This window comes from Neophocaena asiaeorientalis, unplaced genomic scaffold (genome assembly GCF_003031525.2).
Source record: "Neophocaena asiaeorientalis asiaeorientalis breed wild unplaced genomic scaffold, Neophocaena_asiaeorientalis_V1.1 scaffold29, whole genome shotgun sequence".
In the NCBI taxonomy this organism is placed as follows: domain Eukaryota; kingdom Metazoa; phylum Chordata; class Mammalia; order Artiodactyla; family Phocoenidae; genus Neophocaena; species Neophocaena asiaeorientalis.
This window is the reverse complement of record NW_020174423.1, coordinates 773,499-790,509: the sequence shown is the minus strand read 5'-3', so window position 1 is coordinate 790,509 and position 17,011 is coordinate 773,499. Positions and strand designations below refer to the sequence as shown.

Sequence of the window (17,011 nt, the reverse complement as noted above, 5' to 3'; positions counted from 1 at the left end):
CAAAAAAAAAAAAAAAAACAAAAAAAAACAAGGCACATGCCAAATCATGATTCCCTTAATGCCTTCAGTGGTTTCCTGCTAATACACCCTACTACAGGGGGGCCTGAGACTTTGGCTGGAGAACACAGACAGAAACATTCTGTATATATATTTCTTAAAAGACTGATTCTAGTCACAATGTATGCTCACATATTTCTTGCACATTAGGCTAGTTTTATGTAAAGAGTAGAACTAGCAAACAAACATTGCAAAGTACTCTTTAAATCAAAAACTACGTTTTAATACACACAGTGGCTTAACGTGGGCAACCTGACAGAACCTCATGCTTTCTGAATTATGAAACAAAGCATGACTCAGTACAGATTATTTTAATATGGGAATATGAATCTAAGTAGTTTACAATATTAAAGAAAACTAAAGTCACACTCACTTGCAATCATGACCTTTATGACAAACCCTTGCACATTCTGTACAACAACAGAGGGACTCCAGCAAGCCACATGTACGACACTCAAAAATATCCTAAAATGAAAAGGATATACTTTTTAGAAAAATGGTATGTATGTCTCATCACAATAATTATTTCTGGTATTTTCTAAAACAATTCAATCACAACAACAGCAGAGCAAAATTAATGTGCTCTGGGAAACAGTCACAGATGGGTACACAAATGGGAATCAAATATTACCAGAAGGGCAAAAATAATCTGTATCATCCAAAAAAAGGCATAACTGTTATAAAGTCTAAATCAAGAGCTGTGAATCAGATTATACTACCCAGCGAAGATTTCTAATTTTTATGACAGCCCGTAACTGGTGTTAACAGTCAACTCCTTTGCCTCATTTATTTAGGAATTAAATACAAATTAATTTTCTTTGGAGAATTTTATAACTCAGGAGTAAAAGGAAATACCAGACTTGCAATTCCAAAGCTAAGAACTGTAACTCTAGTCATGGTCAAAGGGAAGAAAAGAAAACCTAGATAGCATAAATATAGGGAAATATAAAATAACTTACCTGGTTAATGTGCTCTGCTCCAGTCCATGTAAAACTGCAGGTATCATTACAACATAAGACATATAAAGGAGAGTCATCAGGGTTGGTACCTGATGGGCAAACCATGCCCATAAATACATCTTCCTCTTTTTCACTTGAGGACACTTCAGCTAAAAAGATTAAAAACATAATAGTTCATACATCAAGAAAAGACTTACAGCCATCTACTCCTTTCCTCAAATGGAAAAGCTCTAACATTTACATAGTATAAATAAGAAACTACTATATATTAATAAAATAAATTGACATACAAAGTCAACAATGCAAGGAAATCTAGTCAATTCTGGTACAAAGTAAAGCAAAGCATAATTATATCATAACCACATATGAGGGCAATACAAATACATCAAACATCAGCCTTCTGAGTCATTAGCTCTACCTCATGCAGTTAAGATTCAAGTTCTAGCTCTACTTAACAAATTATAAGCAGTCACATAATTTATTCATAGCCAGTATTTCTTAAAAGATAACTACTAAATCTTTTAAAGGCTGGTTGGCAGGAACTGATATTCCTTAATGCTTTCTGTTAGGCAGTAAATCCAAGTCAGTAAGAACAGTAAGACTTCTGGCCTGTTCTTTCCATAAAATTTTATCACTAACACGAATTAACACGTGGACAGGTTCTAAGAATAATCCATCTTTTCTTTCAAAAGATTAATCATTACACAATCCATTATGGAATTTTTTTTTAATTTAAGGAAATTTAGACCAGCTGCTTTTTGATGGAAAGTTAGAAGGTACAATATGCTTGAAAAAAGTATAAGCATATGCATTTCATACACATAAGCAAAAGAATTACCTTGATAGTTTCTAATCAGTATCATTTCCATATACAGAAATTAGGTTTGAATAATTATAGAAGAGAATCTATTCAAATTAAAAAATAAGCAACTCTTTTAGAAGTTGAAATAAATTACCTTTTGCAATTTTCTGGGCTGTTTCTAAAATGGTAATTGCAGCAGGATAAGCTCGGCCACTTACAGCTGACATAAATGGGGTCATACCTCTTGCATCCCTAAAATGAGAATAATTGTATATAAAAATATTATCAATTATTGTCCTTCCTGATTATGAAAGTAACACATGTTCATGATGAAACAAAAAAACAGTTTTGTCTTAGTAAATAATGTCTCACCATTCAAAGAAAACCATCAGTGGTATTTTCTGGCCTCATATTACCTCACTTAAAGCCACTTTGTGGAACCTCTGTCTCTCTAAACCATGGTCTACTTTCTTGGCTTTAGTGACACTAAAGAATAGACCAGCAAGGGCTCTGGAGTAAACTAATACTTTCTAGACGTGAGCATAGTAATAGGCTCTATCTCAAGCTATTGTAAGGAGGATTATATGAATTATTACTTAAAAGGTTTCAGCACAGTGCCTAGCAAAAAACAAGTATTCAGTTAAGTGTTAGCTATTATTATTACGAGTTTCCTCTTTAAAATGTATTTAAACATTCTTCACTGAATTTCTATTTCCTCCTAGACCCCTCACATTTCCCAGAAGTCAGTCCTCAGCCGTTTGTGCCTCTCTCTCTCTTCTGCCATAGCAACTACCACTTCTCTCACAATAATACGGTTCCAACACCTACACTTGTTTACTTGATAAGCCTACTTGGGATTTCCCAGTGGTATCTTACATTCAACGTGCCTAAAACTCAAATCATCTTTCTCCGCAAACCTGCTCTCTACCTGACTTATCTATGTCACCCAACAGTATCACTGTCCCAAGTAACTTCAGACAAAAATTTTGGTTCTTCACAAAGTATTCCTTCTAAAGCAATTTTTAAACTTCTGCATCTCATCTTTCTTTTCCATTTTCAACAACTCAATAGTTCAGTTTATTACAACACACATATTAAAGGCTATGACAGACATATAAACATAGCCTTGACTCTGGTTTCTACTCTTGCCTATTTTCATCTCTTTTATACCACCATCTCATTACTATTCTCATAATCCCACTTTGATACTATTACAATCTAACAAAGGCCATTATTGAGAGGATTCAAGCCCAAAGAACAGAGACCAAAGTAGTGATTTTAACCTATTTTTTTCAGATCCACTGGCTGTTGTTCTCTTCTTTCTAATCCTCCACTCTGAATTGGATGAATTACTGTTCCTCATAATATTCAGACTTCTCCATGTTGTTGTTCCCTCTTCTCCCTATTTCTCATAGTTCTACTCAAACTTCACTTTCATGAAGCTGCTTACTGTAGAATAAACACACTTCTCCCTTCTGTTTACTCCAAAACACACTTATGTGTCCCTTTAGCCAGATTCAACCAAGAAAAAAGCTCAAATAAATAAAATCAGAATTGAAAGAGAAGTTACAACCAAAATCAAACAAATACAAAGGATCATAAGAGATTTACTATGAACGATTACACACCAATAAAATGGACAACTTAGAAGAAATGGATAAACTCCTAGAAACATACAATCTCCCAAGACCGAATCAGAAAGAAATAGAAAATATGAGCAGAATGATTACCAGTAATAAAATTGAATCGGTAATTTAAAAACTCCCAACAAACAAAGGTCCATGACCAGACAGCTTCACAGGTGAATTCTACCAAACATTTAAGGGGTTAACACCTATCCTTCTCAAACCATTCCCCAAAAAAGTAAGAGGAAGAAATGCTTCCACACTCATCCTACAAGGCCAGCATCGCCTTGATACCAAAACCCAAGACATCACAAAACATTTTAATTAATCAATCACAGGCCAGTATCACTGATGAACAGAGATGCAAAAATCCTCAACAAAATATCAGCAAACCAAATTCAGCAATAATTGAAAGGATGATATACCATGATGAAGCAGGGGATTTATCTCAGGATGCAAGTACGGTTCAATATCCACAAATCAATCAACATGATACACATTAACAAACTGAAAAATAAAATTGTATCATCACCTCAGTAGAAGCAGAGAAGGATTCTGACAGAATTCAACATCCATTTATGATAGAAACTCTCCAGAAAGTGGGTACAGAGGGAACATACCTCAACATAATAAATGCCACAAATTGGCAGGCCCACAGTTAACATAATGAAAGGTGAAAAGTTGAAAGCATTTCCTCTAAGATCAGGAACAAGAAAAGGATGCCCACTCTCACCACTTTCATTCAACAAAGTATTTTAAGGCCTAGCCACAGCAATTAGATAAGAAAAAGAACAAAAAGGCATCCAAATTGGAAAGATGGAAGTAAAATTATCACTGTTTGTAGATGACATATACTACATATAGAAAACCCTAAAGATGCCACCCAAAAGCAATTAGAACAAATAAATGAATTGAGTAAAGTTGCAGGAAACGAAATTAATATGCAGAAGTCTACTGCATTTGTATACACTAAAAACAAACTATCAGAAAGAGAAATTAAGAAAACAATCCCATTTACAATTGCATCAAAAATAACAAACTACCTAGGAATACATCTAATCAAGGAGGTAGCAGACCTGTACTTGGAATATGTGGAATACTATAAGACACTGATGAAAGAAATTGAAGATGACCAGAAATGGAAAAATAAACCTTGCTCATGGATTGGAAGAATCAGTATTACTGAAATGACCATACTACTTAAAGCAATCTACAGATTTAATGCAATCCCTATCAAAATACACATGACATTTTTCTAAGAACTAGAACAAATAATCATCAAATTTATATGGAACCATGAAAGACCCCAAAACAGCCAAAGCAATCTTGAGGGAAAAAAACCCAAAGCTGGAGGCATCATGTTCCCTGATTTCAAACAGTACTACAAACCTGTATTAATCAAATGGTATGGTACTAGCATAAAAAAAAGACACAGAGATCAATGGAACAGAAGAGAGGGCCTTGCAAAAATAAAAAACTCAAAACACCTTCTTGTACTAAATAGGGAAGGTGACATAAGGGTCAAGGCTGGGAGTCCCCATTCTGTAATAAAGACACATACCAGGGCTGGAATTCCAGCAATGCCACTCACTAGTTTTGTGAGCCTGGGCAAGTTAATTAACCCATGACAAAGGAGGCAAGAATATATAATGGGGGAAAAAGACAGTCTCTTCAATAAATAGTGTTGACAAAATTGGACAGCTAACTGCAAAAGCATCAAACTGGACTACTTTCTCTCACCATATAAAAAAATAAATTCGAAGTGGATTAGGGACTTAAATTTACGACCTGAACCCATAAAACTCCTAAAAGAAAACACAGGCAGTATGCTCTTTGACACTGGTCTTAGTTTTATCTTTTTTGGATCTGCCTCTTCAGGCAAGGAAAACAAAAGCAAAATCAAACAAACAGGACTACATCAAACTAAAAAGTTTTTGAGGAAACCACCAACAAAATGAAAAGCCCACCTACTGAACAGGAGAAGATATTTGCCCATGATATATCCAATAAGGGACTGATATCCAAAATATACAAAGAACTCATACAATTCAACATCAAACAAACCCAATCTGATTAAAAACTGGGCCGGAGACCTGAACAGACATTTTTCCAAAGAAGACATACGACAGATGGCCAACACACACGTGAATAAGTTCAACATCACTAGTCATCAACATCACTAGTCATCATAAGTTCAACATCACTAGAAACGCAAATCAAAACCACAGTAAGATACTACCTCACATCTGTCAGAATGGCTATTATCAAAAAAGACAACAAATAACAAGTGTTGGCGAGGATGTGGAGAAAAGGGAAGCCTCTTGCAGAAACAGACTCATAGATGCAGAGAACAAACTAGTGGTTGCCAGAGGGCAGGGGGTTAGGAGAATGAGTGAAATAGGTGAGGTACAAACTTCCAGTTATAAAATAAGTCATGAGGACAGCATAGGGAATATTATCAATAAGACTGTAATAACTCTGTATGGTGACAGATGGTAACCACACTTATTGTGGTGGTCATTTTGTAATGTAAAAAAATATCAAATCAGTATGTTGTACACCTGAAACTAACATAATAAGTCAATTATACTTCAATAAAAAAAGAAGAAAAAACCCTTTTCTTACTGAGTCATCTCCATGGTAAATAATTCCCAGATACATCACTTAGGAAACTGTGTTAGCAACTCTAGGAAATTCTCCTGTATCTGTAGTATAAAAAAGCAAAAAGGGCCAGTTTGATCATCTCTATACTTATCACCTAAAAGTCAGGCAAAAGAACACTGCCTCTGGGCTTCCCTGGTGGCGCAGTGGTTTAGAGTCTGCCTGCCGATGCAGGGGACACGGGTTCGTGCCCCGGTCCGGGAAGATCCCACATGCCGTGGAGTGGCTGGGCCCGTGAGCCATGGCTGCTGAGCCTGTGCTCCGCAACGGGAGAGGCCACAACAGTGAGAGGCCCGCGTAGAGCAAAACAAAAGAACACTGCCTCTCCTAGTAACATCAGCTTATGAATACAGTGGCATACTGGGTGTTTTCCAGATATTTTATATGTTTTTTAGATAAAGGAGGAAAAAGTCAACCACTGTGAGGGTACTAAAATAAAGCACTAGTGAAATAGAAATGAATTGTAGAAATATAAAATGAATTAACAACAAAGAGAAAGGGAATAAGAACATAAAATAACTTTTTAGACACCACCACGAGGAAATTATACAAAGGTAATATGATTAAAAACACCATAAATGCAAAAAGATGACAACTGAGAACATAGAAACAGAAAGATATACTGTATGTATCCATATATAAACCATTTTTATCTATGCCTCAAACCACTAATAAATTATTAAGATGCTTCTGTCATAATAACTCTGTTTATAATCCAATGACTTATTTTACTAGTGTGGGGCAGCCTTCATTAAATCATAATTTCAAAAATTTGGTCATTTTCATCCAAAGGGCAGTAAGACTTAAACATGAAAACTCCCTCGCCCTCAAAGATAAAAAAACTCATAACACCTTCTTATACTAAATAGGGAAGGTGACATAAGGGTCAAGGCTGGGAGTCCCAGTTCTGTAATAAAGACACATACTAGGGCTGGAATTCCAGCTATGCCACTCAATAGTTTTGTGAGCCTGGGCAAGTTAATTAACCTCTAAGCCCACTGCTGCAAATGTAAAGTGGAGATAATATTATCTACTCTAGACAGTTATATCTAGAATAAGAGTTAATGCAAGCAGAGCTTGACACTGATTAATAACTATTATAAAAACACTCATCATTATGAGTTTGTAAAGGAAGATAAACAATCGAGTTGCAGGTAGAGATGTAACCTATTAACGGTTAATGAGCACTTACAACAGAATACTTATCAAAAGCTCTGTATGATCTCATGATGATTCTGTAAGCCAAGATTTCCAAAGAAACCATAAGAATCATCCTTGGATTTTCACAATACAGATTCCAGGCCCCATTTCAGACCTGCTGAGTTATACTTCTAGTGTAGAGCTTGGGGAAGAATGTGTATAATTTTTAAAGTTCTCCAGGTGACAGTGATATAACTAATTTATGGATTCAACATTTGAGAGCAACTATACTGTGATCTTTTTAACATATAAATATACACCCTCATCAAGCTAACATAAAATCAAACTATTCATTTAGTGTACCCTGTATTATATCGAGAAGGCCTCTTTCACTAGAGAGAGCTTACTTAGTAACACGGAAAATACAATGCTAGATTCTGATAAATTTTAAATTCAATTAAGATAATTGTTGTTCCATATGTTGCAAGATCAACTTAACAGTAAAAGGAGTAAAGCTAAATCTTCATATCAAAAGTATATTAAACTTCTTACTTGGCAGAGAGAAGTTCTCGTAGATAGGGCTGTAGAACAACACTGTCACATAACAATTTTAATATAAAATGAGCGTTGGCCTTTCGATCCTTGGATTCTACTACAGATGGCTCTGTGGAAGGACCTGTAATTAAGCAGATCCACTTGGTAACAAAAATGTTCAAAACAGAGTGAAAGACTGTTCTAGAATAATATACCAAGTATCTATCAAATAAACCACCAGAAAAATATTTGAGTATTGGTAACAAATTAATAACTTCATTACAGAGAATTTAAACACATTAACACATTTTATAAATCTCAACTGATGAAATATATGCACATACACACCACCACAACTTCACTGATATACAGAAGATAAGTCACAGAATTAGATATTTTTCAAGCCAAGAAGTCTCCTTGAGATAAACTGTAAAATAAACACTATATACAAAGTGTTTAGTTTTATCTTCCAAATGCCTAGGTAGATAAAATAGTAGAGATTCTCACCTGGAATGGTGGAGGTGCTTGGTCCTTGACCGGTGCCAGTCGCTGCTGTGGTAAGAGATCCCACAGCAGGGGCCAGGATAAAATCAATGTCACCATCTTTCAGTAAACAGAACAGCAGGATGTACATCATTATAGGCAACATATCCCTAACATGTTCTTTTAACTGGCCTTAAGGCTTTTCTCTGCAAGCCAAAGGTCAAATCGGACAGAGGCTTAAGTGGATGCTTCTTTTCCAAACTATAATAGAAGGAATCCACTAGGCAAACTATTAACTTATCTTGATATATTATTAGCTAGCTTCTTACCAGTATAGAAATATGTATTTCAGTAGAAGAGGGATATCTAACAAGACTTTCTAGAATTTTAATTTTTAAGTTACAAACATCTTAAACCAAATCTATGTAAGCTAGTTATAATACTCATTATGCTAATTTTAACAATTTCAGATTTCTAAATATCCCACTGAAATGTTTATTTCTTTTCTTTCACGACCCTGTCTTTTTGTTAAACACTGAATAAAATAACAGATCTTACCAGGATCCATTGCAGGAGGGTCAGGAACCCAACTAGGGGGAGCTATGGGGGGTGAAACTGGATCTTGGTGGTCACTGGATGAAGCTCCAGCTTCATGTCTACCCAAACCAGCCGCTCTCAATGAACGTCTCATCATTTCCCGTAATCTCAAACTAGAAGAACATGGACAAAATCACTACCACGTCTAAGTGTAAGGATAAGGTGCACAGAACTTCTCATCTGAGGTGAAAGTTTGTTCTACAAGCAAATACTCCAGGCAGGAAAGTGAAGTACAAATGCCAATTCTGGAATCACAGAATAAGTCAGCAAGGGATAGAAATGGAACTGGGGGATCCTAGTACCCAGTTCAGCACTAAAACCACTATATTAAGCTCCCACAGAAACTTAAGCACCGGGAACAAAAGTTGCAGTGAAGTTAAGATTAGGAAATAATCTTTCATACAGTTAAGATAAATGAACAGCTGAACATTAAAACAAAAAAAAATTCTGTCCCCTGTTTATCATCAGTAAGAATTAAGTTCAATAGTAGACATTAGCAAAACATACTGATTAGCACAAAACCAATACTGTTAGCCCACTAAACCCCTTTTCTGTGCTCTCAAAAGCAATGGAACTAATATCCACACAGTAAGTAGTTTTCAAACAAAGATCAATTTAGGTTTATTTTTTATACAAAAAAGTTTTTTTAACAGTACAACTTCATCCCAAGGAAATTAATGAATGAAACTGGAGCTTGTAAAATGTGTTGTTAGATTAATTATCTGGGCGTGATTTTTTTTTCTCCTGCTATACAGGTGTGCACATCGCTAAAAAGATAAAGAAATAATCACAAACACAGACCTCATTAGGGGAACTAGTAAACTACCTGTACAAAAATCTATACCTCTGAATAAAAGCTTACAAAGGCTGCAAAATTCACACATTAAAAACTAGCAGCAATTAAGAGAGAGCACATAAGGCAAAGCCTTTCACTTGGCCACAATTTTAGAGCTTCTAAATGAATAAAGCTTCTAAATGAATAAAGAGTAAGAATTCAATTTTAAGGGCCAGGCAACACATAAGGGACTGCTTTCTCCCAGGCAGATTTAATCCCAAAGACATGACATTTCTGATGTGAAAAACCTAACACCTTACCAGGTGAGCATTATATGTCTGCAAATAAGTAATTCAGAAATATTTGTATTAATGTTTGAATCTCTAATTATTATTTAATCCGAGGGTAAGTGTGTTTTTCCATAGCAATACATTTTCAGTTTTATGAGTAAACTTTTTTAAAAATGCATTTAGAAGCTACTTTCAGGAACCCATCTATTTTATAAGGCTTGTGTATGATGATGTACCTTGGGGAAGAGAAACATTTTTTGGAAGATTCTGCAAAGTAAATCTTAATGTCTCAAAAAATATACTAGCTATTATAGTATGCACTATTAAAAAATAGCTATAGTTAACTCTTTTCTGGTACTGGTGTCTTCTCTCTCCCAATTTAGAAATCTGAGTTCAAGAGTTTTTATAATATGGAAGGGAGCAGGGAACAGTGATTATGATTCTTTCAGTCAAGGTCACGTCCCTGTCCAAGATATCACCCAAAGAGCATGGCAGGCTCCTTACCAGTAACAGCACACACCCGGGTGACTTCACACTGTGATGCTCCTACACAATTTTAAATAAGCTCAACACAGACACTTGGTATCCTCATGTGTCTTACCCAAAACACACAGAGAGAAAAAAATCAGCGGTAATTGGGAGGCACTGCAAATAACCTGAAAATAAATGCATGTTTTGGGCTTATCAAGAAGAATGCTTACACCAGGGTCGCAAACACAATGCCTACTGGGCCTGGAAAGTAAAATAAACTGAGGAAAGGGCAGTCAGGTGTAAGAAGTAGGGGGTCATGGCAAACTAGAGGCATACATGCTCATCTAAAGGCATTCGAATTTTAAAGAAAAAAAAAAATTTTAACATTGCACAGGCCAAACAAAACATATATGGGCTATTCTCCAACCTCTAGCCTAGAGCACATTAAGAATAAATGAAGATAAATTGAGACCATAGTCTCATCTTGAACTTGCAAACTCCCAACTTTGTTGTTGTGATGTAGTCAATTCAATATTATATGAGGGGGTCATTCCTTGTCATTTAAAAAAATTGTCCTCTACCTCTCTTCTTCATTAGGTCTTGGGAACATTTTTAAGTACAATGCCCAGCTCCTCATACAGATTCTTTCAAAACAAAAAACAAAAAAAAACAAAAAAAAGAAAATTATTCTTCAAGATGTTGTACACAATTCATGAAGATTCACCTGTATCCTCAGTGGCTGAGGACAATACTGAGGAGATACCACCTTGGCTGCTAAGATTCAGAGTTTTGACATTTCTTCGTATAGGCTTGCCTGGAGTCATCGTATTTTCTGACAATATGGAAGAATTCAAGGTTGATGTAATTTCCTCTTTGTAAGCACGTTATATCCATGCTACAGAAGCCTTAGAATCCAGTCATGTTCAAACATACCACTGTGACAAAAAAGCGAAGGTCATGTGTCTTCCAGATTAATAATCTCTAGAGTACATACACCTGCAATCAGATGCATCAATCAAGCTTTCCACTAAATCTGCCCTTTGTACTCAGGCACTATTGAGTCACATAACAAAACTTCTGAGTCAAATCATCATCTGAAGGCATTTAACAGTACTCCATTCAATATTGAAATTGCATCAGTTTTGAGCTTACAGCTCATGAATCCCAGCCTGCATACTCATCAAGGGGTATCGCCTAGAAAATCCATTGTAGGCTAGAGGAGGGTTTCACTTCAATGAAGCAGAGTCTGTGGACTTCCTACTGCCCGGCGTGGATAATAAGACTCCTGTGCTTTCATCTGTTCAACCGGCAGCCCTGAGTTTGAACTGGTTAAGAGCACTGCAGTGAAATCTTCGGCAAATGCCTCAAAGGAGCTTACTCTGCAAATTATTTCTGTGAGCAACACATCACCCACTCTTGAAGCTCCTTTTAGTCTTTGCCTTCAAAATAATCCTTACATGAAAAAAAGATGGCAGCACTGGCATTGGACCAACCATATCAGAGTCCAACTTGATTTGCACCTGTATTTTCCCTGAGGAAATGAAATACCTGAAATAATTCAGACACTAATTTCTTCATGAAGAATTTAAGTTGCTTTCCAGTTTAGACCAAACATTTTGCCTAGTGTAGTCCTAAACAAATGATAATTTCCATTTTGCATAGTCTACATAATGTTTCTGTACTATTTTAAATTATAATTTGGTCACCCATAACTAGTTTTTGATAAACCTCACTTCAGGATGTTTTTGAACCTGGGAAGCTATCAAGTTGGAACCAATTTTAGAAGAATCATTTTTAAAGGGAAAGTTGAATATAGAACAGAAAATAAGCAAAAGAGTGTCTTCGTTTTAAGTAGACTTTACAACCTATCACATTAGCACAGTGAGCAGTGCTTCCATTAATGATTTGTGAAGTATCCAAGAATTTTGGCTCTCATGTCTAATATAAATGTGTTTTCCTTCAGGGGAAAAAAAAAAACTACAAACAGCTGTATCCTGAATTCTTTATAGTCTTCATCTATTCGAACATCTAGTAATTTTTAATGTGTTATAAAGTGTCCATCTCACAACTCAGAAAGCCTGAAAATTTAAAATACCAAACATTCACAATATACATCAGCCTTTCATTTCTTCCCAGATCTTTAGGACATCTGAGAAACTGAGCTAAGTAAACAATCTGAAAATAAAAGATTGAGGTTCTCTCAATTATTATATTACTTGTTCTCCAACTAAAGAAAATAACTTCCTAGGAAACATGAATGATGAGTTTAAAACACATTCAAAGAATCAAGTTTGAACTACTTGTCTAAATTACCTCAAGTTTTTGAAGGATCCTAGGTCCTACTGTTTTACACCTAAACTCTAACTAGATATTGTCAGGTATTTTTCCCAGGCTGATATTGGGAGGAACAAAAACAAAACAAAAGGACCCACCAATTCATGCATATGATAGGAAAGAGATACACTTCTTTCTGTACTTGGATTATGTTTCCACCAATTAAACTTTCCTGGTAAAAATCACATTACCTTCGGCTACTTGATGATCCAGCCCGATTACCTGGGCCATTACTTGAAACAACTGATATTGCATTTGCGATGGCCTCAACAGCAGAAAGCCTTTCTGCAAATGTATTTCTTTCAGAGCGCTCTGCTTCTGAAACATAAGAGAAAAAAATTAGGATCAATTTAAACTTCAAAAATAACTAAGAGATGAAGTATGTACAGGTCATTAAATGCTAACTGCTAAGTGTTTTAGTATTCTAATTCACATACTAGTGATAACAGCTTAATTTTCCCTCCTTAGAGCAACACTTAAGCTAGATTAAACTATGACCTTTAATGTGAATTATTTCCTTATTCTGCCTTACTTTTAAACCCCCAAAGATAAAAAATAAGGTTATTCACAAGTAGGCTGAAATTTAGCTTTCACTACCAAGGAAGAAAAGGCCTACATATCGGTACCTCAATCTTAATTTATACACTACTTATAATCCTTTAGTCAGTCAACGATAACGAGATAAAGGTCAGAAACTTGCAAACCACTGTTCAAAAACGTAGTTACCAGAATATCATCTGCAGAATTCAAAATAAGGAAAACCATTATGAATTACACAGTTACACTTTAGGTTTTCAGTTTCCCCCTTCACTTAGCCAATTAAAAACTTTATGGCAAAAAGCTTACTTTTCCAAAAACATCTAACAACTCACTAGGTTATTTTTCCCTCTACATTCTGAAAATTGGGATACGAGTTGCCTCAATATAATTTGACTTAACTTGCTAAATAATTCCCACGGTAATAAAAGTCACCTGCAATTATAAAATCAGTAAAGCTCTTAAGTATCATATATACAGTTTGTACTTAACAGAGAAATTAGAATTTAAGGCAACAGAAACACAGTGATAAAAATTTTATTTATTCATGTTACATGTTCATCCCAACAGGCATTTTTACCTTCTGAGACTCCTAGATTTTACAAAGCAAAGTAAAAGTACATACAAATTCTTTACAGTGATTTTCTTTTAATAATTTTTATATTTTCAAAATTGCCCAAAATTCCTCTTAAAGATCATGTTACAGTTCTGAATCTCACCCTCTTCTTCTTTAGTTTCCTTATTGCTGGTTGGAAAGCAAACTGATACACAAGCATGCAAAATATTTCGATTTCCATCACATCTGTGGCTGATGAATGTCTGTAGCATCTGTAGATTCTGCTCTAAAACAACCGCTTGCTCAAGATTCATAAGATATTGTCGACAGGCCTCATAGTCACAGCGTAGGATGTGCTGCATTAACGTTTGTTTCTGTGCTCAGACAAATTAGGAAAAAAACTTCAATGAATTTGTACAGCACATTACACATGTCAAAAAGTTCACATGGCCAACACAATAATATAATCAGCTCTGCAGATACACAGAGACAATTTAAGGTGGCCTGGCAAAAGAAGCTGAACTTGAAGGTATCCTTAAGCACAGAATACAACTGACAGGAATGGAAGAGTGGGTAAACCTTCTGTAAAGGACCAATAAATACCTTCAGCTTCTGCAACTAACTCAACTCTAACTGTGGCAGGAAAGCAGCCAGATATACAATGCATAAATGGGAGTGACTGGACTGGACCTATAGATCATAGTTTATACAGCACCCTTATTTACATCATATATAACTATCAAATTAGAACTCTATTAATATTGTTAACCAATTAAGCATAGGGTATACATTTTATTCCAAGCTTATTCTCACCTCTTGTGCTCTTTAAGGTTACATTTACATCACACTATGGTACATGAAAGACAAAATCTTCAACTCCCCCCAGAAATAACGACAGACACAATCCCCAAAGGTGACAACTAATGTACTTCATTGTCAAAGACATGGTAGTAATGATCAAGTATTTATATATCATCTTCTACCTGAGAAATAGCATGCTGTGGATGGAATATTCCCCCCCCCCCCATTCATGTTGAAGCCTAATCCCCAAAGTGGATGGTATTTGGAGGTAGGGCCTCTGGACAGTCATTAGGTGGTGAGGGTGGAGCCTTCATAAATGTGATCACTGCCCTTAAAGGGGGCTGAAGAGACCAGAGTTCTCCCTTTCCACTGTGTGAGGACACATGGTCATCTGTGAACCAGTGAAAGGGCCCTCATCAGACACCGAATCTGCCCACACCTTGATCTTGAACTTCCCACCTTCCTTAATCATGAGAAGTAAATTTCGGTTGTTTATAAGCCACTCTGTCTGTAGCAGCCTAAACAAACTTAAGACACAGCATAAATAGACCAAAGAGTACAAATGTACTTTTTTCAGAATGTAAACTATAGTTATGGGATATTTAATCGACTGAATGTAAAGCATTAGTTATGGAAAACAAGCATATCTGTTCATTTTAACTAAAATTGAGAACTGGAAGAAAGCAGGTGGGAAAAGAATGCGTGGGAATACAAAGGAAAGAAGAGAGATGCTTTTGAACTTGGCAGCTCTCCACAAATTGCCTAGATAACCCATCCCTTCCCCCAACCTTATGAGGATGAGAGGAAGTAACAATGGGGGAAGAAGGGCACAAGAAAATACAGCTAAAAAATTGTTTTCAGTACTTGACACACGTGAGATAAGCCATTCTGACTGTGGAACGATGATCCTGAAGTGACCCCATAAATTGCAAGCTCCAGTTCAAGAATATGAGGTGGGCCACATAAGACTAAATGTGCCAAAGTCTAGTGGCAAATATGCACTAATCAATATGTTGAGAGAATATGTCAAAGTCTCTCCAAAGAATGAAAAGTGCAGTACACTGAAAAATAACGAAAATTAAGATACTTTGCTGCACACTGCTGTGATATATAGAATGTTTTCAAGCAATCAGCCAGTCATCTGGCTGAAGCAGCTACTCTACAGGGAGCTCTCATCTCCAACCTGCTGGGCAGTACATGGGCTCTCACACTGACAGTATCAATACCACGCTTACTATGTTTATCCTGCATCACTGTATGTTGTCACTTATTCTTATAACACAAAGCAGAGAGTTCAGCAAAAATTTCTTGCACGTCTACTGTGCACCAAGCCCTAGTAAACGAAGGCTATTTAGAAAGATAAATGATGGCACACTTTATCGCTACCCTTGGGATGATGGCACATTTTGTCTTTACCCTTGAGATGCTGACAAAGTGCAGGGGTCATAGAATCAAATGCCTACAGAAGCATATGCAAAAGTATAAGTGAGTGGAGGAGGCTGGCTGTAAGAAAGGTAACACAAACCGTATAATAAATAAATGGTGACTAACATTTGGACTTAGAGCAACAAATTTTAAACAGTGGGAACTGCAATGAACTGGAGACACCATGTATATATAGCCTCTAAGAGGACTTAATGTTTTTTATAATGGCCCAATATCACCATTATCTTCTAATTCTTTAAGAGCACCTGAAAATCTGAGTTTTAAATACAAATCCTGTGATTTTTCTTTTTTTTTTTTTTCTTTTTTTTTTTGCGGTACGCGGGCCTCTCGCTGTTGTGGCCTCTCCCATTGCGGAGCACAGGCTCCGGATGCGCAAGCTCAGCGGCCATGGCTCACGGGCCCAGCCGCTCCGCAGCATGTGGGATCTTCCCGGACCGGGGCACGAACCCGTGTCCCCTGCATCGGCAGGCGGGCTCTCAACCACTGCACCACCAGGGAAGCCCAAATCCTGTGATTTTTGAATGCTGGCAACCAATCAAGAATTTTTAAATGATGTGAAGGCGATTTCTAGGGGCCACATTCGGGCCACGGCCACCTCCTTCAACCCCATACCCCTACCAGTTTGGAACCACTAGTCTAGTAGGTTAACAATTAAAGCTAAACTAAGAATATGAGCACTGTGCCTCTAAACAAAAGCTCATGGGTATCTTTCAGGAGCACCTAGATTCAGATTATTTTAGATGCAGTTCTAGTAAGTTTGCTTATCACCTCCAACCTAACGGAGAGTAAATAAGCTCCCATTCTAAGCTCCATTTCTATCTTTTACAGAAAAATTCCTCAAAAGAGTTGTCTAAGTTCCTCAACTCCCATTTTCTCCTTAGCTCACTCTAAATCAGGCCTGCATCCCCACTGTCAACCATGACCTAGATGGAGCCAAACGCAG

General features: G+C 36.4%; 1 protein-coding gene across 3 annotated transcripts in view; it reads right to left on the bottom strand.

Moving 5' to 3' along the window:
- The window catches only part of UBR5 (ubiquitin protein ligase E3 component n-recognin 5), a 101,304-nt gene that overhangs the window by 44,989 nt on the left and 39,304 nt on the right, over positions 1 to 17,011 (bottom strand). For 2 of the 3 annotated variants that reach the window (XM_024756546.1, XM_024756548.1), the window contains exons 20-27: positions 13,985 to 14,195; positions 12,920 to 13,046; positions 8,820 to 8,971; positions 8,286 to 8,381; positions 7,797 to 7,920; positions 1,973 to 2,070; positions 1,017 to 1,165; positions 431 to 522 (exon numbers count right to left, since the gene is read on the bottom strand). In XM_024756546.1, coding sequence (XP_024612314.1) covers positions 431 to 522; positions 1,017 to 1,165; positions 1,973 to 2,070; positions 7,797 to 7,920; positions 8,286 to 8,381; positions 8,820 to 8,971; positions 12,920 to 13,046; positions 13,985 to 14,195 — 1,049 coding nt within the window. The remainder of the gene's footprint in view (positions 1 to 430; positions 523 to 1,016; positions 1,166 to 1,972; positions 2,071 to 7,796; positions 7,921 to 8,285; positions 8,382 to 8,819; positions 8,972 to 12,919; positions 13,047 to 13,984; positions 14,196 to 17,011) is intronic. The other variant, XM_024756547.1, reaches the window with a different exon arrangement.